The following is a 26,923-nucleotide window of genomic DNA, read 5'->3' on the forward strand; positions in this document are numbered from 1 at the left end:
ACCTGTAGCTAGTGTTGATGTTGCTGTGTTGCAGTGTCACCTCTAGTGAACTCCACCCACACCATCACATAGCAGTCTAGTGGGAGAAGTGCTTAATTGCTGTCTTTCTCTCCCTTCACTTTCGCTCTTCTCTGGATCTCAGTGGACTGAGGAATAAATATGCTCACCTTTTTTCCTGCGTATCCCCAGTGAGAACTAGTTGAGGGATTGTCTCGGAACGCTAATTAACATTTGATTGTTAAAGGTTGTTTCCAGTTTCTAACAATGTTGCTTTTTTCATACTTTTGATGTTTGTTATGAATATGCTCACCGACTTAACTGACACAACAATGTCGAAATATACGAAAAAGTCTGGTGTAATCCAGCATTTCCTGGTGGTGCACGGGTGTCAGACCTCGTTTTAGTCCAAGTATTTTTTTCCTACTGTTAAAAAAAGTTCAATTAGATAAAACACATATTTTTGAGGCATCTGGAAGAAAAAACAAAGCTAGTGAAGCCCTATTAGCTTAATTGTTCCCCTTCAATCATTTAGCAAAAATGACATGAAAATAAGGCGCATATTTAACAGAACACAATTTACAGTGGCACTTAAAGTTCTCCATTTAGGTTACACAGGTAGTTTGTAAACATTTCAGTGTTTTCTAAATAATTCCAAGCATATATATTATTATTGAATTTCTTTAAAACTCTTTCTGTGAAATATAGAGACCGGTCGGCGACCTTCCGGAAACCACTGGTTGCTAGCTAGAAATGTGTACTCCCCAAGCACTTGGTGAGTGGTTGCCAGAGGTTGCTCCGTGAAAGAGGTATTTGGTGCTGCACCAAATACCTCCCACTTGGACAGTAGTTGATTAATGGTTGCAAATCGGCTCCTTCCTTGCAAACTACAGCTAGCTGCGGCAATCTGCTGGTAACCATAGTAGCCATAGGCAGGTTTTTGGTGTACCCATCGTGCAAACAACCTGACACTCAATAATGCACTTAGTCATGTCCCTAACAATAGAACCGGCAAGTTTAAAGTAGTTTGAATAACCAGTTGTCCAGATGAACAGACAATCACATACAAAGGTTCACTAATTTATTAGTGTGATGGTTGGAATATCTTAATTCGTCCACCATTAAGACTAATCTTTGTGATTGTGTGTTATATGTAAATTGAGTTAAACTGGGGAGAATTTCAATACAGAACTAGTTTTTCTTTATGAAATCAACAGATTTATGAGTGAACTGAGCCTGCTGATCCGGTGAAGCATGAAATAAAGCCTGAGGGGCTAAGTGGTTGCATCTAAGATATTTATTCTGTAAATGTGTACCTTCAGGCCCTAGAACACCTGCCAAAGTTTGACACAGTGTTACCAACTTATTGTGGCTAGTGCCAGAGCTGCATTGGAACAAGGTCGTAGATCGAGCGGTGGGCGTTGGAGTTCAGGCCCTTAATGGGAGGATCAGTCTTGTCGTTTCTGATTTTCTGCTTCTAATCATTTTCAAAGATTTATTTAGTCACCTATCGTGTTCTCCCTTTGCTTCTCTCTTTCTTTTGCATCCTCCACTCAGAGTCTCCCGTGTTGCACGTCATCATCTGTCATATTCGAGGCCTGTGCAGTTGGTGATTCATATGCAGAGCGTCACCACCAGCACACTTTGATTCCCTCCTACTCTCTTTTGCGCACTTTTATTCTTTTTATCCTTCTGTCTTGCCCTTCCCTCTGTCTTTGTTCTCCTGGCTCCTTCTTAGTCTTATATTTCCAGCACTGTCAGTCTCTTCTCCTCAAAGCCTTTGTCACTGCCCATCCATCTCACGAATACTTCCTCCTTCATGTCACACTGTGCTCATTTGCTTAGGATAGCCAGAGACAGTTTGTGTAAATGTGCGTCTTCGACCTTTCTGCTATGTCCCATTTATATAACATGGGAAAATGTGAAGTGTCTGTCTTGCAGACAGGCAGCTAATCAACCTGCAGCACAGTCTGCTCGGCATTTCTAATCTCTAATCAATTTTTTTTTACCCAGCGACACATTTTCTGTGTTGCTATGCCTGCTTTGTTTTCTTGCAGGCTGCCACACGGAGAAGAGCATCCAAGGTCAAATCACAGTGTCCTCACACACAAATAGCCTGGCCATATTTTTATTTCTTTTGGCACAGTGATGGCGTGTCAGCAAAAGTGTACAGGGATAGATGGCTTTGCCTTGAGGGTAAGAGAGGGAGAAAAGAGGTACGGACATAGAGGGGTACTCCCTTCTGGGACTCATTTGATAGCGTTTTCATTTCGTACTTTTCCACCACCACCCCCTTCTTTGTGCTCACTGTGCTTCTGTCTATCAGGTGCCATCTGTTTCAGAGTTCAGATGAGGATGTTTGTTGTTGCTGAAACACCTGCTTTACAAACTTAATGAATCTCCTGGCTTGTATAAGGAACAATGAAGCCAATGTCGAGAGGGAATTCAAATTTATTAATTATTATTTTATTTAGCATGGGAAGCTACTTGGCACATATCACATTGTCCTATTTGGCAATCAGTTTTGCTTTTATCGGATCATGATAGAAACCAGTTACATGAGGTCCTCATTGAACTTAATTCAGTTGTAGGTCTCCTGCTGACTTTTCATGTGACTTCGGAGCTGAATATTCTGGGTGTAGATTCTGGGAAGCAGAGCCTACACCCATATTAGATACAACTTTGGGATAATCACATGCTAATGTTTAATATGAGCGTGCAAACAAAGCATTCAGCTACAGCACTTATGACAACTATGTAAATAAAAATTTAATAAATTAGTCCACAACTCTTTTAAACATATTTCTTTAATTTTAAAATGTAAAGTGGCAACATATTTAATGTTGCATTTGTGATTTTTAAATATATTGTGATAATAACAATGCTATTGACCCATTACAGGGTTCTGTATACACAGCAGGAAAGAGTGGATCAAGAAGACGTCCGAATAAACAGTCAGTGGTTAAAGTTAGAATGTCAAATACTGATTGGTTAATAGTGAAAGTCAAGATGTGGGTTTTGAACAGCACAAAGAAATACTTTGTGTTGGTCATACATAGTCATGGGGGAAAAAAAATATAGACCTTTGTTAGAGCAGCCGGGTGCTGATAATCATTCCACTTGCTTGATTATTAGTGTGACCATAAGAGCAGATGATTTAGCAGTTTGCTTGTTCTCCCTTAAAACAACAAAGCTACATCTGAACAAACCACGAGACGTGGAACAATGTCGTTCGGAGAGATAAAACCAAAGTGGAGATGTCCAGCCAAAAACCAAACCACGGCACAAACACCTCATATTGACTGTAAAGCATGATGGTGGAGGTGTGATGATTTGGGTGGTTTTGCAGCTGCAGGACTTGAGCTTCTTACAGTCTGAAATGCAATAATAAGTATTGTAGCGTCAGATATGAGGTCGTGTGTCCAATAGTTCAAGCTTGGCCCAGACTGGATCATGCAGCAGAGCAATGATCCCAAGCAAAGAAGCCATTAGAAGGAATTGAACATTAATTATTGATCTGCAGAACTCAATTATGCTATTTGGTGGTTAGATGCTGATGGCCCATCACAGCAGAATGAAATCCCAGAAGTGATAGGAATTAGAGCAGGACTGTCTAGACCCTGATGGTATTAAGGGATCACATGGAGGCTTTGGTGGAGGTGGGTTGGACAAAAGAGTCTGCAAGGAAGAATGAAAGACAAACAGTGGGATTTAAAGGATGCAGAGTGAAGGCTGATTGGTTTAAAGGAGGCGAGCAGAAAGATGATTGGGCTACAATTGGCCGTGAGTCCTGCAGCGTGAATAGACTAGCAGCTAAATACCTGGACAGCAGACAGTTTTTATTATTCTGCGTAAGAAAGGTGCCAATGAATGAAATGCACTCTAGGCGTTATTGTTGAATGTCATTATTTTGCATCCTAGCTTACAAAGGTAAGCTAGGAAGGTACATAAGGCTAAATCGAGGTTAACATTTTCATCAAAGTTTGTGTTGTAACTCTTAAGGATTAAATTAATTTCAAACTCAATCACAAAACATTGTTTCCTTCACTAAGTCTGACCTCTTGTTGACTCACTCTTGATCCTGCTGTGCATATAGACCCTTATAAATAAATCTCATTTAATGTAAAGCTTGAGTGTTGTGTGCTTCCCTTTATGCAGAGGTCCCTGTGTCAGCCAAGAAATAAAAAATGAGGCAATATTTTGCAACACAAAGTATTATCACTACTGCATGAATGCACCATAAATGTACCAAATTCCATTGCAGTCAATCCAAGAGTTGTTGAGACATGTGGGGCTGCATTTCTTGCCGACATCATAGTAATGCTGCAGATGCTCGTTATTTTTTCTCCTTATGTTTGTGAAATACAGGGCAGACATGAAAGGATGAATGACTAAATAAAAGTCTCAAAAATGAGCCGTATTTAGTTCAATCCGCAAGCAAGTGTAAATAAGAGCAAATGAACTCGACAGCCAATCACTTACCTCTTTTCTGCCCCGCTGTCTCTGATGTTCATCGTTTTCATTTCTTTCATCTTCCTATTCTCGCACTCGGTTCTTCGTCGCCCTTACACTTCCCAGCCCACGTCTATTTTTTTTTTTTTACACCATAGCCATTTTCGTTCCCTCCACCCTCCCTCACTCATTGTCTCTCCTCTTGTTTCGACTGTGGGCATCCTCTCATAACAGCCACTGTAATAGTTCGGATGTCAAGGAAGCAAACCAGGCCGGCTTTTCTCCTGTAAGTTTCACCATGATTGTCTTTGATCAGTTTGTTAGTAGATTAGTGATGATAGTGGCATCTTTTGTCACTGGTGGGAGCCATTGAGCCAGGACAGACTAGACAAGATAGCTTTGATTTAGTTGACTTCTAGAGTATTGACTATAACTTGCTTTAAATTCTGCTTGTGTCAGCTATGGGAATTATTTTGTCAAGTTTTTCAGAGTAACCATAACTTTGAAATATCGTTATGTAACTGTAATTCTTTTGTTGCATCCAGAGAGGTTTAGTCTCCACCAGCTACTGGAGTACATGCTAAATGTTCAACTAAACTTGGCACAAAAGTTTGGTCAATGGTTTCTTTGTTTTAACAACACTTCTTGGCAATAAATGTTATACGGTTGGAAGACCTGTTTATTTCCCCTTGAATGGTGCCACATAAGGAAAATGCATTTGTGGGTTGAGCAGCAGGGTTGAGTATGTTGGCTGTGCCCATGAACAACTTGCCAAATTAGATATATGCACCCTCAAGGGCTTCATGAGGGTAACTGTCCACTGAGGTGGGCCCCCGAGAATTGCATTCCCTATGGGACTTTGTTTCATTTCACACTGCAAGTGAGTATGCTAATGCCAGCATATTAGCTAGCTGGCAGTATGTACAGCAGCAGCTATGTACAGCTATGTAAGTGAGATAACACCGGGTTCAGAGTTCTGTACTTTTTGTGTGCGGTTTCAGCAAAACAATTTAACTGGAAATGGACGTGTGGCTAATGGCACTGACTTTGTGCTCTTTTAAAATAACATCTCACTATTTTCTCTACATTGCTAAATATACAATGTTATATACGGTAACAGTGTGCTGGGTTTTTGTTGTTTGTCTGAAGTTGGACTGATGGCAGCTTATAGTTGAAATGTTTTTGTCCATTGTTAGTAGACACTGTGAAGTATATTATAAAAAGAGCACCTGTACTGTCTTTTATACAAGGATACAAGGACTTACTAACCTTTGACAGATGCTTCCTAGGGGTACACTACAGCTCCTGCTGCTGCTCCTGATAACCTCCAAAAACCTGACTTACAGATAATTTGTGCTGATATTACCATCATCAACAAAAGATATTCTTTGGTTGCTGTGGTCTTTTACTGTTTTATAATCTTTGTTCATCTTCATCTATCCCACGTAGTTCACAGAAAATGCTGCCATTTGTTTTTTTCCTTTGATAAGTCAAAATAAACCCTTAATAAAGCCTGGACTTTACTAGAAAACCTCTAGATCTTTAGAGCTATTTTTTGCATAAAATGTAACATCGTCCAGAGTGCTTTCAAAATGTCCTTGCTAATTTCTTTTGTATATATGGTGGTTGCCGGTGTTGCACCAATATCTTTGCTTATGCCATGATAGTACATCACTCAAAGGTTCCTTTTGTCCTAAGGAGTATTTGCCCTGATGTAGAATGGTCCTGAGAACTGTGATGGTTACTAACTTGAACTTTTATCTGGGACCAGCTAAAATCTACAGTTTAGTGAGTACGTTTTGGTTTTCATTTTGTCTCTGCAGGTATACTTATACCCTGTGCCCATTCAATCAAGTTACACAAAAGAGCACGGCAGGAGTAGAGGTCTCATTAGGGTAAGTACCTCAATCACTGTTTCTTTTGTACACACAGTTAAAATCCCAATCACTGACCAGCCGGGGTATGTCTGCGATCAGGTGGGAAAAAATTAAAGACAGTTTATAGAACGACATCTTTCCAAAGCGCTTAGGGCTCTGAGTACTGTGGCCTGAGATTCTATAGCAGAGCATAGTCAATATTTTAATATGAAGCCACAAAGCACTTCTAGTACAATTCACATACATTTTCCCTCCCCTGGGCTTTCATCATGCACTAAAAGCCAAGAAGGGCATTTTGTCTTATTTATACCAATTAGATAAATTCAGTGACAGCATTGTTCATTTCACGATTCGACCTGAAACAAATCCCACCCCTGCACTCCCCAGAAAGCTCTTTAATCATTGTTACAGTGCTCATATGAAGTTACCCTAAGACCAATATTTGCACTATTGATTCTTTTTTATTGTTATTCAATCTCTGTTAGCTTCGTATGACCTTTAATCAGTCACTAACAGATCTTTATTATATTTTTAATACTTTTTGATCAATGACAAAACGGAGCAGCTTTCATAGACTGGTGGGGTTATATTTCCTCAGCCTCCAAGGGTTTCAATTTCATCAAAAGGTTTACATTCTGGTCTTTTACCTTACCCTTGGGGAATGTCTTTGTCAACTGTTGGACACAGGTGTGCATCAAGAAGGCCGTGTGCTATGAAAGAAGCCACTCAGTCCCCACTGAAATGCACCTTTAATTGTCATAAACGTTTTTATTTTGATTCTTTGGAGATCTATCTGCTGTTAAGCAGTATATACCAGTGAAATATCTACTGCTTGATTGTATTTTTATCTTGCATGTGACTTTAAACGCTGGCTGTTATTCAGTCATTAGTTTTGCTTCGGCGACCACATCACCTCACCTTTCTCTTCACCGTAACATCTCTGTCAAAAACAAGAAGAAAAAAGAAAGCATACATCAAACGGATGGTTTTTTCCTGTTTATTTACTTACTTTTTCTTCTCTTATGAATTTTTGATTTAAGGTGATAATTATGGGATAGGGCTGAACGATTATGGAAAATAATCTAATTGCGATTTTTTGCCCCAATATTGCGATTGCGATGCGATATGCGATTATTTTTTAAGGTCTTTGTCTTCTGTATTATTAAACAAAGACAAGCAATACATCATATAGTATGGCCAATACTATATTACATTAATTTTAAACTGTTCTTTCCTGGAAGACAGACCTCTGTTATGATGACATGAGGTGATGCATGAATTGATGACTGACATTTTTATTTAACTTCTTCAATCACAACAGTATATTTGAACATACACAATAGTTTATTTTTAGCTTACAAACATCTGAGCATAAAGTGCTGACAAGGAACCCTGGTGTAAACATTAAAATGAAAGTCAGTACAATGTGCAGATTGCAGAAATATACATAAAAAAAATCAGTGGCTTTACCACACTCAGTTTTTCGACATCTGTGAACTACTAGACAGTCATTCAATTAAAAAATAATATTAAATAAATAAAAACTAATAAATAAAAAATACACACATCTTACTGATCTCTGCAGTCAGTAACATTACACATAAAGTGCAAACATAATAGCAATTGTATAAACACACACACAAACACGCCTTTAAAGTTTAAAGGCGTGAAATTGGACGGTCTAGTTCTGATTAGCGTCACCGCTGTCTCGGTGGAGTTTAATAAACTCGGCCGTCTGCTTCTTGCTATCTAAAATATAACCAGACACTGGTGTAAATTCTCGACTGTCTCATACTTCTGTTTAATAAGTTTTCTGTTTGACGTTTAGTCAGCTGTGTGAAAACCAAGGAGGAACCCACCCGGGGGATTAATAAAGTTTTATTTTATCTAATCTAATAACTTTAATCTCAGCCAAACCGATTTACTCACGAACAAACAAAACACTGAAAAAAGCCCAACAATAACATTTTTAGGTTGTCTAAGTGACTTATATATTACGTTTAACCCGAGCAGCGAAACTCCGCGGTGATCTGAAAATGATGTGCCGGGAGTTGTGCCGTTCTCGGCCGCATCAGTAACCCTCGAGCTCCCGGCTAGCTGTCGAGCTGGTGGGTAGCAGACGCCTCTGAAAACGTCGAAGCACTTTTGCAAATATGGGATATCTTGATAAACCGAGCAGATATTTGATGTTTACACAACTACTTTCTCGCCTGAAAATATGTTAAAAGTTTATTTTGTGACCCAGAAAGATTAGTATGAGTAATTTTAAAACTTAGTAGCGGCCGCCATTGCTGGAAACTGGAGTTTGGCTGGGCTATGAATTCTGGGATATGGTAGTAATTTGGACAGCCTTCGGCACGTCGCTGTGACGTAATCGGTCTACAAATGCGGCCTCAGGAGGATGCAGCCCATGAATTTGGACATGTCCAGAGTATAATCGCAGCCTTTGCGGTTAGAAAATTGCACTTGATCATGTCGCGATATTATCGCAAATGCGATATATCGTTCAGCCCTATTATGGGATGTCGCCTCACTGTCCTTTTCCACTCTCTCATTAGCCTTGGCTGTCCGTCACCTGACACTTTTATAGGCTGCAATTATGGAAAACCTATTCCATCCACACTGACACCTATGCAAAAAGCTTTTATGATCCACGTCAGCTCCTTCCCTAAGAGGAAGACCGAGTTGCGCTGGTGTTTTTTTCCACTCAGCGACCACACAGACTACCAACTTGTTTTGCGGACGGATAATAAAAAGGTCTAAAATGGCCGTGGAAAATTTGCGACACGGAGTCAAAACATTTTGTCTGCTTTGAGATGCGATGCCATTAGGGCCCAACTTGAAGTAAGACTCGAGATAATTTAACTGCAATTATTCTTCCGTGCAGATACAGTGGGGGTTTTTTCCCTTTCAGGTGGAAAATTAATTGGAATCTAAAGCAGAGCTGTTTTCTTCTTCTTCTTTTCTTTTTTTCCACCATCAACTCCCACACTATGCTCACTTTTGGAGCGTAAAGTGCAATGCTTCACCATGTTTTTAGCGCAGGAAAGAGGAAGAACAGAATGCTAACTGTGAGTAATGTGACCCCAGCGCTTCTGCCTGCCTGTCACTCATCATGGTATGGAAGGGCAGAAGGACTAAACGAAATCAATGGTCAAACACGCCAAAATCTCTGCCAAACAGGACTCGAGGGACAGATTTCAAATGTATATTTATTTATTTTTTCCCCACATTCCAGCGTTTTTTCACACTGATGACTAAGATTAAACACAATGTTGGATTTTTCCATAGAAGTCAGAGAAAAATAATAATGCTAGCTTAATATAAGTTGTTATCACATGTACCTCATTGGTATTTTCTGGGTGTAGGCGGGCTGTGCGGCTCTATATGATGTACTATACTGTTTCCAGAGTGCGTGTAGTGAAGGTGGACTGCTTTCAGCTGAGGCAAGGGGGAGGGGAGGCACATGAATCATAGCTCGCATGGTGGGTATAAAGTTCATTTTTTTATCCAGACAGACCATCAGTCAGGCCTTGCAGGATGTGGCCGAGCCTCCTGATATCAATCTGCATGGAGGCCTCCTCTTTCTCCCTAGAGGGGGTGAGGAGGGAGAGGGGAGTGCTTTGATTTAAACGGCAGCATTTATCACACCTGCTCCAGCATCCTAAAGGACAACCATGTGAGACAGAAGAGGTGGCGGTGGTGTCAGAGAAACAGCATTACCATGCGCGGCCTCCCACTGGAAGCGTGGCTGCCCTGGCGATGACATTGCTAATACTCGCTCGTACGATTTTCTGACTAATTTGGATTAGTCGTGTTACGTTTCCGCGGCATTAAATTGATGGCGCCGCTGCCGAATTTCGATTACGGCTCACGGCCTGCACAGTTTGCGAAGTGTGTCACGGCTCATAAAAGTTGAAATTGTACCCTGAGCCTTAACCTTCCTTCATGCTTGGTTTTGCAGCATAGCTTGGCGTTAGACCATTAACTACACAAATGTTTGCGAGGAACAATAAATCAACCTGGCAACGCTTTCTTTTGCAGCTGCTCGCTCTTATATTGTGGCCACACACTGCCAAAGATTTCATAAGGCACAGCAGTCACTCTGTGCTTCCAATTATCTGTAAACGCAGATATTATACAACACATATTCACCTCTTGAATTCCAATATCTCTGTTTTCCATTTAGCTTTCCTGCCTTTCGGCCTCGGCGTCACAAGCGCTTCCTGAAATGGCTATTGTAACACTAACATCAGCCATGATAATGATAATAGAATAGGAGAAAATGCTTGCATTGCTACAAACACTATCCCAACGTGACAGCGTCGTCCATCTTCATAATGTCCCCGCGGTACCCACCCCCGCCCTCCTCCTCAAAGGGCAGACATGCTAGGTACATTGACAAGACAGCAAATGCAGAGCTGCTAAATGCTTCTGGAAAAGTCCAAACAGAGACGCACGCGGGCAGATCTCTTGCTACCTCTGTGCTTATGTGAGGTATTGCAAGCACTGCCGTTACAATTTGTTTGATGGAGAAACACCACATGCAGAGAATTAATACTGTGTTAACAAACAGAACATTGATCATATTGTCACCAGCATGTCACATTAATTTCCAAAAAGCCAATGTGGTATTGAGATCACTCCTTACAACGTGGGAGGAAATTTGGACCGTTCTTCCTTAGAGAACTGCTTCAGTTTAGCCATATTCTTAGTGTGTCTGGTGTGAATGGCTGGATGTCTGGGCTCTGACTGGACCGCTCCAAAACACAGATTTTCTTTGTTGAAAATAATTGTGTGCTAGAGTTGCTTTAATGTTTAAGGTTATTGTCCTGCTGTGTCATCCAGTTAGTGCTGACCCAAGGCCCCAGTCGCACGGGTCACGGGGGAAAATACAGGATTAAACACCGCCACCTTGCCAGCAAGCTATTTATTCGACCAGTAGACAAATTATATAACGTGTTATACAATAAATACATGTCCGGTAAAGCGCAGTGTGACTGACTTTTTAGCTAACGTAAGCTAAAGTGGCAGTGTCTGTTTTTGTTTTTGACGCTGTCGCCGGTACGAGATTCCGGAATGGCACCACTTACCTCAACATCCAGCTGTGAAAGCTGCATCAACCTGAGCCAAAAAGTGATCGAGCTGGAACAAAGGATATCCACGCTATACCAAATCCAGGGGGCTGAATGCGAACTTGACACGATCCTCCTTGGCAAAGCTCAAACCACCGCTACTAGCGCTGAGCTAGCCGACACAGTGCACCATCCAGCTGCTGTGTCCCAAGATCCCGCCAACAGTCAACACAGGCTCTCAACTTGCGTCGCTGGTGCTTCTGCCAAGGACGAGAACTCCTGGTTTCAGCTAGGGGCCAGACCCAAGGCTCTGGTCAGCTCCACTCCACTCCAACCAGCGCCATGGACCATGGTTGAGACGCGCGGTGGCTGCAGAGGGGGCAGGAGGATCCGTCTCTCGCACCCTCACCCCTCCGGTGCGGTAGTATTGGAGAATAAATTCAATGTCCTGGATCCTGTGGACTTTCCTCCTCTGACCGCTAGCCCTCGCCATCCCGCTGTGTCGCTGAGGTCTGCGCCATCTCCACCACTACGCCCCCGGAGCCGCGGCGGGCAACCCGACGCTGTGGTGCAAACTCACCGCAGAGAGCTGTGCTTTACCCCGGCTCCTCGGAGAAGAGGACCCACGGCGCGGCTACCTGGGAGTCACTCACGCAGTCCGGCTGGCGCATCTCCATCTGAACACCCCCGGTGTCGCGGCGCGGGCGTCTCAGATGGCCAACAGCCCCCGGTGGCACTTCCTCTCTCCACGCTGGTCCTCGGGGATTCCATCGTCAGGAACGTGCGGATAAGGGGGGCGCTCACGCTGTCGTTCCCGGGAGCCACTGTTGTTGACATAGTGGACAGAATTCCCAACATTCTGGCATCCCACCCACAGGTTAACCGGCTCATCATCCACATCGGCACCAATGACATCCCCAAACAGCAATCTGAGCTGCTGAAGTTGGACTTCCTCGAACTCTTCAGCCTCCTTGGTCAGTTGCAGGTGAGTGCTTTTATCTCTGGGCCCACCCCCACCTGTGGCAGAGGGATAGGCCGTTTCAGCCGGCTGCTCAGCCTTAACACCTGGCTTTCCTCTGCCTGTATCTCCCACGGCGTGGGTTTTATTAACAACTTTGATGCCTTCTGGGAGAGGAGGCATCTTTTTGGGGCAGACGGGCTCCACCTCAACGCCTGGGGACGCCGTTTGCTGTCCGCCAATTTGGCATTTGGCGTGCAGCACTCCCGCACATCGCCACTGTCTGCCACTGACTGATGTTCCCCTGGTCCCAGCTCCTATATTTGTTCCACTTTTAACAGTAATACACAAAACTCTGGACTCAGACCTCTCTCTCCCACAGTCAACACAAAACCCGTCATAATCACAAACAGAGAGCAACAGAATTATCATAAATCCAGTAACTCCAAAAACATTAATAACCTCCGGCCTCTTCAAAAATATCAACATCCATTCAACTCTATTGTCAATAATCCACCAGTCTCAATCAGTATGGCACTTTTAAATGTCCGCTCTCTGTTGAACAAGTCTTTTATTATTAATGATTTAATTTTAGATAATAAACTTGACTGTTTATTTTTAACTGAAACATGGCTGGGCTCGGATGCACCAGTTGTTCTCACTGAGGCCTCCCCACCAAATTTTACTTTCTCTTTTTCTATTAGAAGTGGTAAGAGAGGTGGTGGGACTGCATCTTTAGCCAACAACACACTCACCACCAAACACATTTTATTTGATCATTTTACCACTTTTGAATTCCATGCTATTGTTTTTAGCAGCCCTCCAGTTTTATCTGTCACAGTTTACAGACCACCCAAAGACAGCGCTGCTTTTATCAAGGAATTCTCAGAATTTTTAACAAACATACATTCAAAATATAATATGATAATTTTAACCGGTGATTTTAACCTGCACATAGATAATCCTTCTGACCCTGCAACAAAAGAATTCTTAAACATTCTTCACTGTTTGGATTTTACCCAGCACGTCACGCAGCCGACTCACAACAAAGGACACACTCTGGACCTGGTCTTCACCCATGGGCTGTCCACCAGCGTGTCCTCTGTTGTTGACTTGGCTGTCTCTGACCACTACTGTGTGTTTTTTAACATCACCGGTTTTATTCAGCGGAAGACCTCGGTGCGAACTGTGAGGAGGCGCTATCTAACCTCTGAAGTGGCTGCAAATTTTACCAGGGTTTTAGACGAATGCCCCCCTGTGATTTTACCTGCACCCTGCGATTTGATTTTTAGTTATTTTAACAGCAAACTGAAGAAAAGCCTTGACTCCGTTGCTCCACTCACCACCAAAAAGATTAACGTAAAACACGTATCACCCTGGAGAAACGAAGAAGTCAAAAAACTCAAAAGGAATTGCAGGGCAGCAGAAAGGAGATGGAGGAAAAATAAAAATACTATCAACCATCAAATATTTTCCGAGCAACTTAAAATGTACAATAATACATTAAGGAAGTCAAGAAATTCATACTTCGCCAAAATAATCAGTATTAACAAAAATAATCCCAAGGTCCTCTTTTCCACCATAGATCATTTATTTAACCCTGATTTTAACAGCTCCCAAAGAACCCCCACAGACTCGCTCTGTGAGCAGTTTGCAGACCACTTCAGGGGAAAGATCAGCGCCATCAGATCTGATATTTTATCTAATCGCGATATGATTGTAAACACATCTGAGGGCTCGATTGTACCTGAGGAGACACTGGACAGCTTTGTCCTGGTTAATGCTGAGAACTTTCAGAAGGTTTTCTCCACAGTGAGACCCACCACATGTCTTTTAGATCCAATCCCTTCTTCACTCTTTAAAACACTTTATGGATTTTTTGAGGCTGAGCTTTTATGCATGATGAATTGCTCTCTTCAGTTGGGTGTCTTCCCTGCTGCCTTTAAAACGGCGGTGGTGAGGCCCCTTCTGAAGAAGAGCAATTTGGATTGTAATGATTTTAATAACTACAGACCTGTATCCAACTTACCATTTTTAAATAAAGTCTTAGAAAAACTTGTTTTTACTCAGATTACTGATTTTCTCAATGATAGACAGATCCTGGAGATATTCCAGTCTGGATTTAGGGTGAACCACAGCACAGAGACTGCTCTCCTAAAGGTTTTAAATGATCTTAGATGTAACTGGGACTCCCAAAAGCTCTCAGTCCTGGTGCTACTGGATCTAAGCGCAGCCTTTGATACAGTAGACCACGCTATTCTTTTAAACAGACTAAAACACATGGTGGGCCTCTCTGGTGCTGTACACAACTGGTTCACTTCCTATCTCTCTGACAGAACTTTTATGGTGAGTATGGATACATGCTCCTCTAAGATCCATAAAATGACATGTGGTGTGCCTCAAGGGTCGGTTCTAGGCCCTGTACTTTTTAATTTGTATATGTTGCCTCTCGGCAGTGTCATCAGGAGGCATGGAGTGAACTTCCACAGTTACGCTGATGACACGCAGCTGTACATCTCCGTGTCTCCTGATGACACCAGACCAATGGATGCCCTTTTTAACTGTATCTTGGATATAAGATCTTGGATGGCAGAAAACTTTTTACAGCTTAACCAGGACAAAACTGAAGTTTTAATTGTCGGTCCTGAGGCTCAGAGAGAGAAACTCTTGTCTAAATTACAGGCATTTTCACTATGTCCTTCACTACAAGTGAAAAACCTGGGTGTTATTTTTGACTCTGAGCTTGGTTTTATCCCACATGTTAAACATGTAACCAAAATTGGATTTTATCATCTAAAAAATATAGCCAGAGTCCGCCCTATTCTCTCTCGGGCCAACACGGAGATGCTGATGCATGCTTTTATTACCAGTCGCATTGATTATTGTAATGCACTGCTCTCTGGTCTTCCTAAGAAGAATATTTCAACTTTACAACTCTTGCAAAACTCGGCAGCTCGTGTGCTGACGAAGACCAGAGGGCGGGCCCACATTACACCGGTTTTAGAATCGCTGCATTGGCTCCCCGTGTGTTTCAGGATCGATTTTAAAGTTCTTTTATTGGTTTTTAAATGTCTTAATGGTCTTGGGCCTTCTTATCTCTCAGATCTGCTTTTACCATACGAACCCTCGCGGACCCTGAGGTCCTCTGGTACTGGCCTTTTGAATTTCCCTAAAGTCAGGACACATACTCACGGAGAGGCAGCTTTTCAGTGGTATGGTCCTCGTCTGTGGAACAGCCTGCCGGAGGAGCTCAGGGCCGCAGAGAACGTACATGTTTTTAAGAACAGGCTCAAGACCCACCTTTTTAATTTAGCTTTTACTTAGCGTTTATTTATTTTATGCTTATTTATTCTATCCTGTTATTCTATTATTAATTTAGGATTTACCTAATATTTGTTTGATTTTATTCTTATTCGTTTTTTAATCTTCTTATTCTATTTATATTTATATTGTATCCTGTTCTTATTTATTTTATCATTTTACCCTGTATATATCGTATTGCGTCATATCTCCAGTGTTTCCTCGGAGGGCGCTCTCTGCACCGGGGCTGTTATTGACCGTGGCTGCTGGGTCTCTGGGGTCCTCTCAGCCTGGCTGGGGGGCTCCTTGGCCTCCCTCCTGCTGTGTGCCCAGCCCGGAGGCTGCGGTCTGTGACCGGCTCCCGGTGCAGACGGCTCCCTGTTATAATGTTTCCTCACTTGGCTCATGCGAGCCCAGCCCAATTTTTACTCTTTAAGTGTGCGCGTGTGTGTATGTGTGTGTGGGTGGGGGTGGGGGGATATATGTGTATTGAGAGTGTGGGGAGTGAGTTGGAGGGTGGGGTGGGCTGCTTTTAACTATGTAAAGCACTTTGTGCTGCATTTTTTCTGTATGAAAAGTGCTTTATAAATAAAGATTGATTGATTGATTGATTGAAAATTGCGTATTCCCAACCAGTTGGCGAGTAGTTGCGGGTTCTGCACCAAAAATCTCTTAGTGATTGCTGTGGTCATTAGCAGATTGCAGGAGTCATCTATACTGAGCACAGAAGATGTGTGCAAGCAGTCTGAGACACTCTCACTCACAGGCTCTGGGCCTGTGTCACTGAGGCCTAAGTAAACCAGGTAGTTTAGTTTTCCCTCAGTGATGAGCTATTTGGTGCCTCAGGTGGTCAGCAGGTTATCTACCTATATGAAGGTCGGTGGATTGATCCATGTGTCGAAGTATCCGTGGGCAAGATACCGAACCCTGAGTGGACTGAGTACGTTTATCTGAGTGCGTTTGTTAGATAGCAGATCAAATAATGTGACGGGGCGAATCAGACTCGTAGTAGAATGTGCTTTGAGCGCTCAAATTGAGTAGAAAGGCGCTAATTAAGTTCATTTACCATTTTTAAGTCAGTCTGCCCCACTGCTCCAGGCGGCCTGGTTCTACCGGAGGTTTCTTCCTGTTAAAAGGGAGTTTTTCCTTCCCACTGTCACCTAGTGCTTCCTTATAAGGGGTCATCTCATTGTTCAGCTTCTGTCTCTCTATGATTGTAGGGTCTTTACCTTACAGTATAAAGTGACACGAGGCGATTTTTGTTGTTATTTGACGATATAAAAATTAAAATGGATTTGGGAAACTAGCAGCTTCTTTTGTTGTTTTCTAATTTCATGCTGCTGATAAAACTGGAATCAGGACCAAAGATTCCTTCAAGCTTTAGCCTTTTACTGCATTAAACATATTTAACTTTTAAAAGAGTTTCCACAAAGTGCTTTGTCAACATTTAAGCAGTTAGCCTAATGTTTAAACCCCCCTGTTTTTCTTTATATCCACAACAGTTACAGAAAACCCATCTCTGGAAGGTATGCCGTCATCACAATGTCAGGCTGTAATAAATCAGAAATATTTATGAAGGTGCCTTTAAACTCGCACTAGGCTAACCACACGGAAACAGATTGAGCTGTAGTGGTACCAACAAACACAAACTAATTTCTTAACATTAAACAATTTGCGCCAAAAGATTCTAAACAATGTAAAAAAACCCACAAATCCTAGTAAAGATTTGAAACGTGTGGCCACACAAAACCAAAAGAGGAAGAAAATGCATTAAGGGAGTGACGGTGTCTTATTAATAAAGATGCGTTTTCCTGCAGACAGAGGAGGATGGGATGATTTAAATGTATCTGCGAAGGAGGACGGGATCAGTCGAGGGGTCATCCAATGAGTTTTTGTTTTGGGACTCCGGGGAAATCAGGTGGCCACGCAGTCAGGGTCATGGGGGCCAGCGTATGTTGCCCCGCAAAGTTCAAGGAGCTGGGCCTTCTATTGTGCCGGGGTCAGACCGCTCTACACTCATCATCATTGAAAGCACACGAGGAGGGAGGGAACAAAAAAGCATTGCAGGGGCCGGCGAGCAGCTTGCTTGCTCACCCTTTGCCCTTGGAAACACGCTGTGTTTGACAGTCCAAGCTTGGAATGCGCCCAACATCCAAAGCTGAAAACAGGATAGACAAAACAAGAATAATAATAACTCCTAGACACGCTGCTGGGCGACTATAAGCAGACAAGCCATAAAAGAACAGTGGAAGACTACAAAGGGAAGATTTACACCACACCTATGACTCAGGCTCACACTTTCAAAATAGAGAAATGTAATAAGGAAAGGTTATAAATGTTGCACTATATGAATATTATGATTGAAGCCGATGCATGGGCTGTAGAGGTAGGCGCAGATTGTGCTAGTGTGCTATCGAGTCAAGGGAGAAAAAGAAAGAGTATTGTGAAACGGGGGGAAGAGAAAAAAAAAAGGCTATTAGTGTTGTCAGTTACTCCTGCTGGTTCATATCGCTCAGTATTCAAACCCACAGGTCTCCCTTGAACTGCTTTATTGAACAGTAGATTTTCAAACAGAAAACAGTGGAGAAATGAGGTAGCCTAGCAACATTGAAACCACAGTGAATGACTGTGTATGCCCACTGCGAAGGAGCCAGGCAGTTGAAATGACAGCGCAGAGCAACCCCAGAGAGAGTGGGATGTGCTGGCCACCGTGAAAAATACAAATAGGGTGGCTGTTTGTGCCGGTATGCGGCAGACGTACGTATGCCGCTTCCAGAGTGGCGTTTTCTCGGGCTAGCGTTTTCTCACACCTGTGGCTAGGCTCACTTACGTGACCCCATGTTGACCACACGACCACACAAAAGATCACCAGAACGTTATGGAGGAAAATCTTCCCAGATACTGACAAAAAAAATGCAGCTATTCAAATGCCTTCAGGCACTAGTTTGAGCAAATTTATTAGCACAAACCTAAGAAAGGAGAGGCCACTCTTTTCATACGACCATGGTAATATGAAACATGCTCAGTGGATCGGTAAGAGTCGGTTCTTCATGAATACAGCTGAAAAGCGCCACGTCTTTTTAGAAGCATTAAAAAGGAATGAGGTCCTGATGGAAAACATATCGCTCCGTTCTCATTTTTAGATTGATTACTATTCACTCGTAGTTTTCTGCAGCGCTGCACACGCATAAACAGGAGAAAAGCACCGTCGCTAATTATCTCGATAGGTGGCCATTTCATTGCACAGCAATCATGAGGGAGTTTTAAGATTATTACTGTAAAACCACTTGAGCACTAGCAGATTACAAATGAGCACAAAGCAACTGAACATCGACCCGAGACAGGAGCGATGCACATCGTCGTCTCCCGACGAAATAACCTTACTTGGATTGGTGGCTACGAATGAAAATATGATCTAATAATGTGTCATTTTCAGGGTGCTATTAGCTGATTTTTTTTAAAGATTTCACAAATCTGTGTAACGTGTTCGTGAGAAATGTTAGGATTCAGAATTTTAGTGACTCTAGTTGAATTTTTAACGTTACCTCCAACAAAAAGGCTGCAGAGGAGCAGCATGCACATAGACATAACCTACATCCTCCACATCTATAATAACCACACACATCCTCATGGCCACGCAAAGCCAGAACCATGAAATATTAGACAGAAAAGTCTAATTTTTTGAAACTTGTCTTTATTCAACCAACTGAAAATGTGTATTTAAAAATAATCATTTCTACTACATTTACTGCTTTATTGTACTCTTTATTTACATTTTATGTGGGGAAAAAAAATCACACTGATGATGTAGAGGTCTCAACGCTCACAAAAACTCATCTACCAAATATGATACACTTGACGTTAATGGGTTTAAGATGCTGTTTATATGTTTAACGCACTCAATATTCACTCTCTTTCCCACTGCCACGGCCCCTCAGCTCACCCATGTCCTTGTTCTGTTGAACTGGTGACATTTAACTGGCTAGGTCTCATGGGAAATGGTTTGTTAAGTTCATTAAAGTTTGGTTTTAAGCCTCCACCTAGACATACTCTCTCTCTCTGTATGTATATATGGAGGACAACAAAAATGAATCAACATTATTATAAATGCAGCAGTTTCACAGCTCCAGCCCTTTGGCAGTACTGAACCCAGTGTAAACTGTAAAGGCTGCTTTCCCCAAGATTAAATTTTGTATAATTTGCATTGTTACAAATTGTGTTGCTTACATCAACAGTTTAATTTTGGGAGGCAGTGGGTGGGCTAGATCAATAGGATATCCGTACAGCACAAACACACATTGTCGCCACAGACTAATAAACACAAATAACTCTTATAAAAACGGCCTTTCAGCCGCTTTGCTTCGTTCAAGTCGCGGATTCCCTCTTAAATTTTGGCTCGATATAGACTTGGCATTATGCATAAAACGATATTTTCTGACTAATGTTATGGCATAGTGTTTAGTCCTTCAACACCCACCGTGCTGCTGCAGGTGGTTCGCTTATATGCGAGCAAATATAACTTGTTTATTGTTAGAACTTAGCGGCATTACAATGTCTCCGTACGCTCGACATCGCACCTGGGTTATATTTACAGCAGGCCGATCCTTTTGAAGAACTCTCACCTTTTTCTAGAGCTAATATTTCCCCTTTTTTTTAAATTATTTGCAAAGTTTCTTGTTGCAAGCGAGTTCAGCGTTAATGCATAATAGTCGACCTGTCACGTGGAAAGTAGGCGCGCTGCATATCCACGCGTGGCAAAAAGACTAATGACTGTTTGTTGCTCCGCTCTTCTATATTTTTATGCGCTCACTTAATGAGTGCAGGGATGCTCCCTTTCATGTGTTCATATCAAAGCCAATCCCTTAATTGTTTTGATAGGCAGTTGTGGAGGAGAGAGAGAGAGCGGGTAAAAAAAAAAAAAAGTATTTATTTTAATTATTTATTTGTTTCATCTTATCTAAGCCATAATGATTTAACCTACAGAGCAGCGACAGTTCCACTGGAACAAGTGCATAATTATACATTTAAGTGTTCTACTTAATGTGCTCGTTTTCAAGCTGTCAAGGTCATTCGCTGGAGTGCCATTAGTGAGGAGAGGGGCCCTCTTTACCTGGAAACATGGCAGCCCGCAGGATCATACAATAGTACACTAGTGCAGCCCACTCTGACAGCCAGGCAGATACAGGAATTCATTTATATAACACCCTCACTGATATAAGAAATGAAAGACCTATATATAAATATATATATCTGTTCCTAATGTTTTTATGATATATGGTCCCTGCACTTAACAGCCCACGCGCTATCAAGGGGTAATGACTCTTGTGTGTCTGAGGAGAGGGTTAAAGTGATGGGGAGTGGGGAGCTGACACTGTGAACCCCCGATGGCCTTTCTGCTGGGTAGTCATGGCAACATCTAGCCCAGTCGTTAATGAGGCACAAGTGAGCTGTTAACAGAATACTGATTTGGGTTTGACATCAGCCCTGATTCATATCTGTCAGGAGGTGTTGATGAAATATGCACCCCGACTCTGCTTCATAACCGCGCATAAAATGGCCTCGGCGTGCCGTCTGTGCGGCGAATGCAAAACACAACTCGCCGCGCCTGTCGTGTTTTACAATTCCACAGCGATGACGTGGGTCAGCGCGCTCCACCTTAGGAGAAGTGTGCGGCAGAACAAAGAAGCGTGTCTTCACGTAGCCCGCGTGCTGAAGGTGAGTTCGTTCGTACGCCGTTACGCGTAACGATGCATCTCAGTCCGGTTCTGAAAACTTGCATCGCAAATATGCTTGAAAAAAGGCAATGTGTCTTCTTTGTGTGTCAGTCATGTGAAACAAATGGAAAGCAAAGCCCTGACTGAGCATGTGCCCTTCACATGTTCCTTTGCCTATGAATTATTTATTAAGGTGCTGGGCACCGTGGGTGGTCGGAGGGTGAGAGGAGTGTCAGTGACTGGCACAGTAATGACAGTGCATGGGCTCATCTCAGAAGGCTGCTCTCTGATTGGTGACCTGACATGAGGAAGTAAAGGTTATAGCAATGCCTGCTGCTGCTTCTGCTGCTTCGCTACGAGATGAAACCTTTTCTTTTTCCCCTCTTTTCCATTTTATGGCGCCGTTTCGCAAAATCCAAATTAAACCACCAGCGTCCAAATTACTCTCTCTACCTGCCGGTGCCCTGGCCCCTCTCATGCTGTAAATGATTACGGCATTAACTGCATAGTGAGGGGACTAACGTGCTGCTCCAGACCCCGTGTTAAAGCAGCAAAAAGCATAGCTGTGAGGTATAATTCATTTGCTGCGGCAGCTAATGAGTGGATGCTACAGTGGGAAGGTGACAGTAATAAGCACAGACATTACACCATCTTAACATAGGTACTGTATTTCATTAGTACTGCAGGTGGTGAGGATTCAGTGTAAGGAGCCGGTTGTTGAAGAAGTTTTTATGAGTAATTTGACGCTGAGCTGGCATATCTGATGTGACAGTTCCTGTCGCTTCATGGCTGCAAATGAATAGAGCGCTTCTGAAGGAGCGGGCTTGATGTCGATGCTCTCTGTAACAGAAACTGATGGGAGTCGCCTCTGAAGCCGTTTATCTGTCGGTAAATTGGCGTGACGGTTGTGTTTTAATTCGACTGTTTCTTGTTGCCAGACACGCTTGCAGTGAGATGTAATTGCTACCTGATTGTTTAATGTCTCTGCTGCGTTTTTGTAGCTTGTCCTTTGAGTAAATGTAAAAGTAAACACGTCCTTTTTTAGGTGTCTTTGTGTTCACTTTGTTTTTAATGAACTACAATCTTTCACTAACCTCGACTAAGCCCAGTGAGAACCTAAAATAGCCGCGAATATTTGTGGCTTCAAGCACGTGGTCATTAAATACTCTTCATTCTGAAACACTGCAGATTCAATCAAGACTTTCTCGTTCTGTCGGTAGTGAAAGTCATCATGTTTAATCACGGCGCTCACATGAAAGCCATTTGTAGAAGAGAGGATTGCATTTTGAAGAATACCAGTATGAGTTTTTTATTGAAAACTCATACTTATTTTGTCTTAAGAGAAAAAAAGTGATTGAACTTCCACTTATCAAAGTAAAGTCTAAACTGGAGAGTCTAACGAGAGATTTAACCGACTGTTGAATTTGGTTTTAGTCATTTGCTGGAAACTTGCACTATGTGCCCTTTAACTGTTATAACCAATGGTATTTAAGCATGCGTCCTTTGTATGACTGTGTGGGTTCTCCCCGGGTACTTCCTCCCACAGTCCAAAGACATGCACTTAGTGGGGTTAGGTTAATTGGAAACACTAAATTGCCCATAAGTATGAATGGGGGAGTGAATGTGAGTGCGATTGGTTGTCTCCGTCTATATGTTAGCCCTGCGACCTCTCCAAGTGTACCCTGATTCTCGCCATAAGACAGCTGGGATAGGCTGAAAAGGATAAGCGGAAGCGAATGGATGGATGGGTAGACAAAAACAGAATTCTAAAAGTCTCTATTTAGTATGACCGCACCTTCAAACAACTTGTTGTTGTTTCTGCCTTTTTTTCGGTTCTCTGTCAAGATGATCCTACACTGCCTTAATAATGATGTAACATGTTATGATTAAAGTTTCACGTATGTCGTGATAGAGAAGGAGGGTTACTTTCTTTTTCATTTAACTGTATGTGAAGCATGTTTAATGAATGCATATACTCTATGCAGGTAGTTTGGTTTTAATGCATTGGTTGATGCTTCGTGTCACTGACTTCAGCTTTCTAATGTCTACATAGATACAAAGAAACCTCTGTAGGCAAAAATAGTTGAGGAAAGATTCTAAAAGAGGCCACCGTGGTCTTCTCTTCCTGATGGTCCTCTCCAGTGAAGGCCTGGTCACACACCGACATGCCCATTAAGGCATGCAAAAATACACTTCTGGCCCAGATTCTCCCCCCGCTCGGTATCTGCAGGGTGTTTCAGCACCAGAGTAGAGTTGTCCAAAATGATAATTGCTTCTGAAAGGCTGATTTGTGGCTGTATCAGAGGGGGTAACTCTCCTGTCATTGTTGAGCGAGATTAGCCGTGGATCTTCGGGATTTATCACTCGAGGCATACGGATTAGCACTGCGATGAAGTTTAAAACAGAATCGCTGGCGACCACATCATTTTTGAGAAATAAGAGGAGCTTATATCAGCTCAAGTCATTATCAGAAGAAGAAAAGGGGCCTAATCAGCTCTTTTAATGCTAATTACTCTTCATGAGGATTAGATTATATATATTAAAACAAAAAAAAAAAAACTGCTCTGACAGCTATAAAGTATTGTTTCAAATTCCTGAAGTGACAGTTTGGATAATCAACAACATATTGTAGTCCCACCCCCATCGTTTCTAATATATACATATAAACACACACAGCAGGCCTGTTTGTGGGCACTGGATTAAATGAAATCACAACTCCACCTGCTTTTCAGTATATCAATAGATATCACACCTTAGTGGAGACCAAATTAAATGAAATTGGCTCCCTAATGTGCACGGGTAAGAGGCATGTCTGGATTCTCCGAGGCTTACCATCTCACCAGCAATGCAAACTAGATGTATGGATAATAGTTTTAGCTGGCCGGATACGCTGCTATTACAGGTTTATCTTTGATGGAAGGTGCCTTTTATAGCATTAAGAGAGGCCAGACAAAGAAAGGATTGTAACGCAGATATCTGGAAATAAGATTGTGGACGTTTTAAGCCTGAAAAAGAGCATGGCTTCAATATCTTCCATCATTAATCATTAAAAAGGAAGTCTGGCTTTGTGGACCCTCGTTTCCTGTGGTTGGAAATGGATTTCTACCCTCCGCTGGCAGCGCTAATCTATTTACATACTCAAAATATGTTCATCCACGCTATTCTTCTAAAACCAGAAAAAGACGTCTGGTTTTTTTGTTTGTTTCTCGTCGCTGTTTGAATAGTAATGTTTGGAATCTCTGTAGCTCTGTTCAAACAGGTGCAGTAGATCAGCCAACAAGAAAATACATATAGTAAAGCAGATCATTTAAGGAGACTGACCCTGCTGCTACAAGTGTGAGCGAGCATGATTTGTGTCATGGCTGCAGCTTAAAGCCAAACTGTGACAAATTGGATGAGAAAATGAAGTTGTCACTGAGCCAGAGGGGTCAATTTGCACATTTGGGTTCAGCTATATTGTCTGTCACGGGGTCAGAGTAACATATAGTAATGTTTATGCACCCTGGTGTCTTGAAATTAAGCTTCTTTACACAGGTGTGAACACCTGGCAGTGCACTAGTCTGTTGATAAGTGTGGAATGGCTTTATAAAACGGCCTGCCAATACCGACTGCGAGTAGGTATTATTACGGGGAATGATCTGTCAATAAGATTCCATCTCCCGACTGGAACACTGGATTGTGTTGGCTATATCTCAGCAATAACTCAAGCCTAATTGACGGGGGCCTATGCCGCCTCCTGGGGCACGAGAGAGCTGACAGAGTGAGAATGGAGATTAAGGAAGGAAGTGAAAGAAGGTGAGGCGAGGGAATGAGCTGTGTGTGTGTGTTAGGGGGGTTGGGGGGCTGGAGGAGGTCGCGATGGATGAGCCGGCGCAGAAGTGATGCGCAAGGGATCGCCGGTCAACTCGCAACGAGAGCAGGAGCGCTGTCGCTTTCTCCACTTGGCATGTCTGCCGGCCCTGACAGCAATCCATTCGAGGGCCTCCTGATGCTAACTGAGTGCTAAAACCCAATCAAACAGGCTCGAAGGAAACAGGCGAGGCGCTCGGTCCCGAGCCGGCTCCCACTTGTGTGAGCAATTCACCTTCGACTGACCCGTTCGGGCGTCTTAAATAAGCCATGCGCATCAAGGAGAGCAGAAAAGTCACACTCGGGGACCTGAAGACGGCCGTGTGTCCGTACGAGCAGGAGAGTGTTTTTGAAATCAGATCACTCCATATTTTCTCTTGTCAAGGTCAAAGGTTTGTTTCTTGGAAACAACTTAAACACCCAGAATAGAGAGTCCTTTATTTGTTTACAGCCTCTCATTATGACTATAATAACAATTATTATTATTTCATGTGTGTCGTTTAAGATTTATGGTAACTTGGGTCAAAAACGAAAAAACTAACAAATTTTTGTTGTTGTTGAGCTTAAGAGCAATGCACTTTACTCAATGTCAAGCTGTCAGCGTAATATCCTACTGAGATCAATTAGGACCACCAATAAAAATATTATAATAGGTCATGAAATAAAGCAGATTAGCCTTCATAATACTAAACGCAATACTCAGAGCAGCTCTTGCTATGTTAATCCCCTGCGTCAGTGCAAGCACATTGATCAAGGGCTGGGTCCTTGTGACAGGATTGGTGACAGATGCACTTGTGCAAATTAAAACAATACTTTGAATTTATAGCTTTTTGCAGCTCTTTATCTTGGCTGATTAATAGAAGACCAACAAGCCATTAGAGGGGGGAGGGGCTGCAGGTTTATTTTTCCCCATTTGCTGTGTGTTTTCCGGCAAGTGAGGCAAAGATTGATTCTATTACTCGTGCTTTGTCTTGACAGGAAAATAGTTCCTAGCTGGAACAAGAAGGCAAGAGATCAGAGCAAGACATATTTCAATAAAATCTTCAGTCAGTCATGCACCGAGATTCCCCCTCCACCCCCTCAACAGGATTACAATCTTTTTTTTTTTTAAAATCAGTGCTTACCACCAGCGCCGCTACAGTTGACACCACCTCAAAGAAGCTGCTCGAGCTCAACAAAAGATCAGAGGAAGTTAGCCAGTAAAAACATAATGAAATGGCATCTGTCACTACTGTGTTGGATGGAGTCCACTGGCACCCTGGTTTGCTTTGGTTTTCATAACTCCCCTTGAAATGTTTGGTGAGAATGTAATTAGCTAGCACTGGGCAGGCACAGCCTCATTCGAGATAGGCTTCTCTGTTTTCCTCTTCTCCTTCCCTCCTGCACACAGTATTAATTCTGACAAAACGGTAATTAATATTTCCCCTCCATTGTTGAACAGGAGAGGGGATGTGATTGCCTGTGCCAGGAACCAAACAAGGGCACTGCCAGGCTGCCCATCTTGCCAGCTTTTTATTTTCGCTGAGAGAAAGTGTTTTTCAATAAGCCAACTGAGTGGTGTTCACAAAAAAGGAAAAAAGTTGTGTTTTTTTTGGCGGAGTTGGTCCTGGTTAACTCTTAAAAGACCATTTTTAAGACACACATGCACAAACTTAAAGGTGCATTAAGTCGTTTTTTTAGGTTATTTAATAGAAAAAATAA

At 42.4% G+C, this 26,923-nt stretch overlaps 1 protein-coding gene across 1 annotated transcript in view; it reads left to right on the plus strand.

Moving 5' to 3' along the window:
• Positions 1–26,923, plus strand: part of LOC101468404 (glucosidase 2 subunit beta) — a 177,940-nt gene that overhangs the window by 144,304 nt on the left and 6,713 nt on the right. The window contains exon 13 of the mRNA XM_004554475.3: positions 6,273–6,344. Within this exon, the coding sequence (XP_004554532.2) occupies positions 6,273–6,344 (72 nt within the window). The remainder of the gene's footprint in view (positions 1–6,272; positions 6,345–26,923) is intronic.

Source organism: Maylandia zebra, linkage group LG3 (assembly GCF_041146795.1).
Source record: "Maylandia zebra isolate NMK-2024a linkage group LG3, Mzebra_GT3a, whole genome shotgun sequence".
NCBI classification, from domain to species: domain Eukaryota; kingdom Metazoa; phylum Chordata; class Actinopteri; order Cichliformes; family Cichlidae; genus Maylandia; species Maylandia zebra.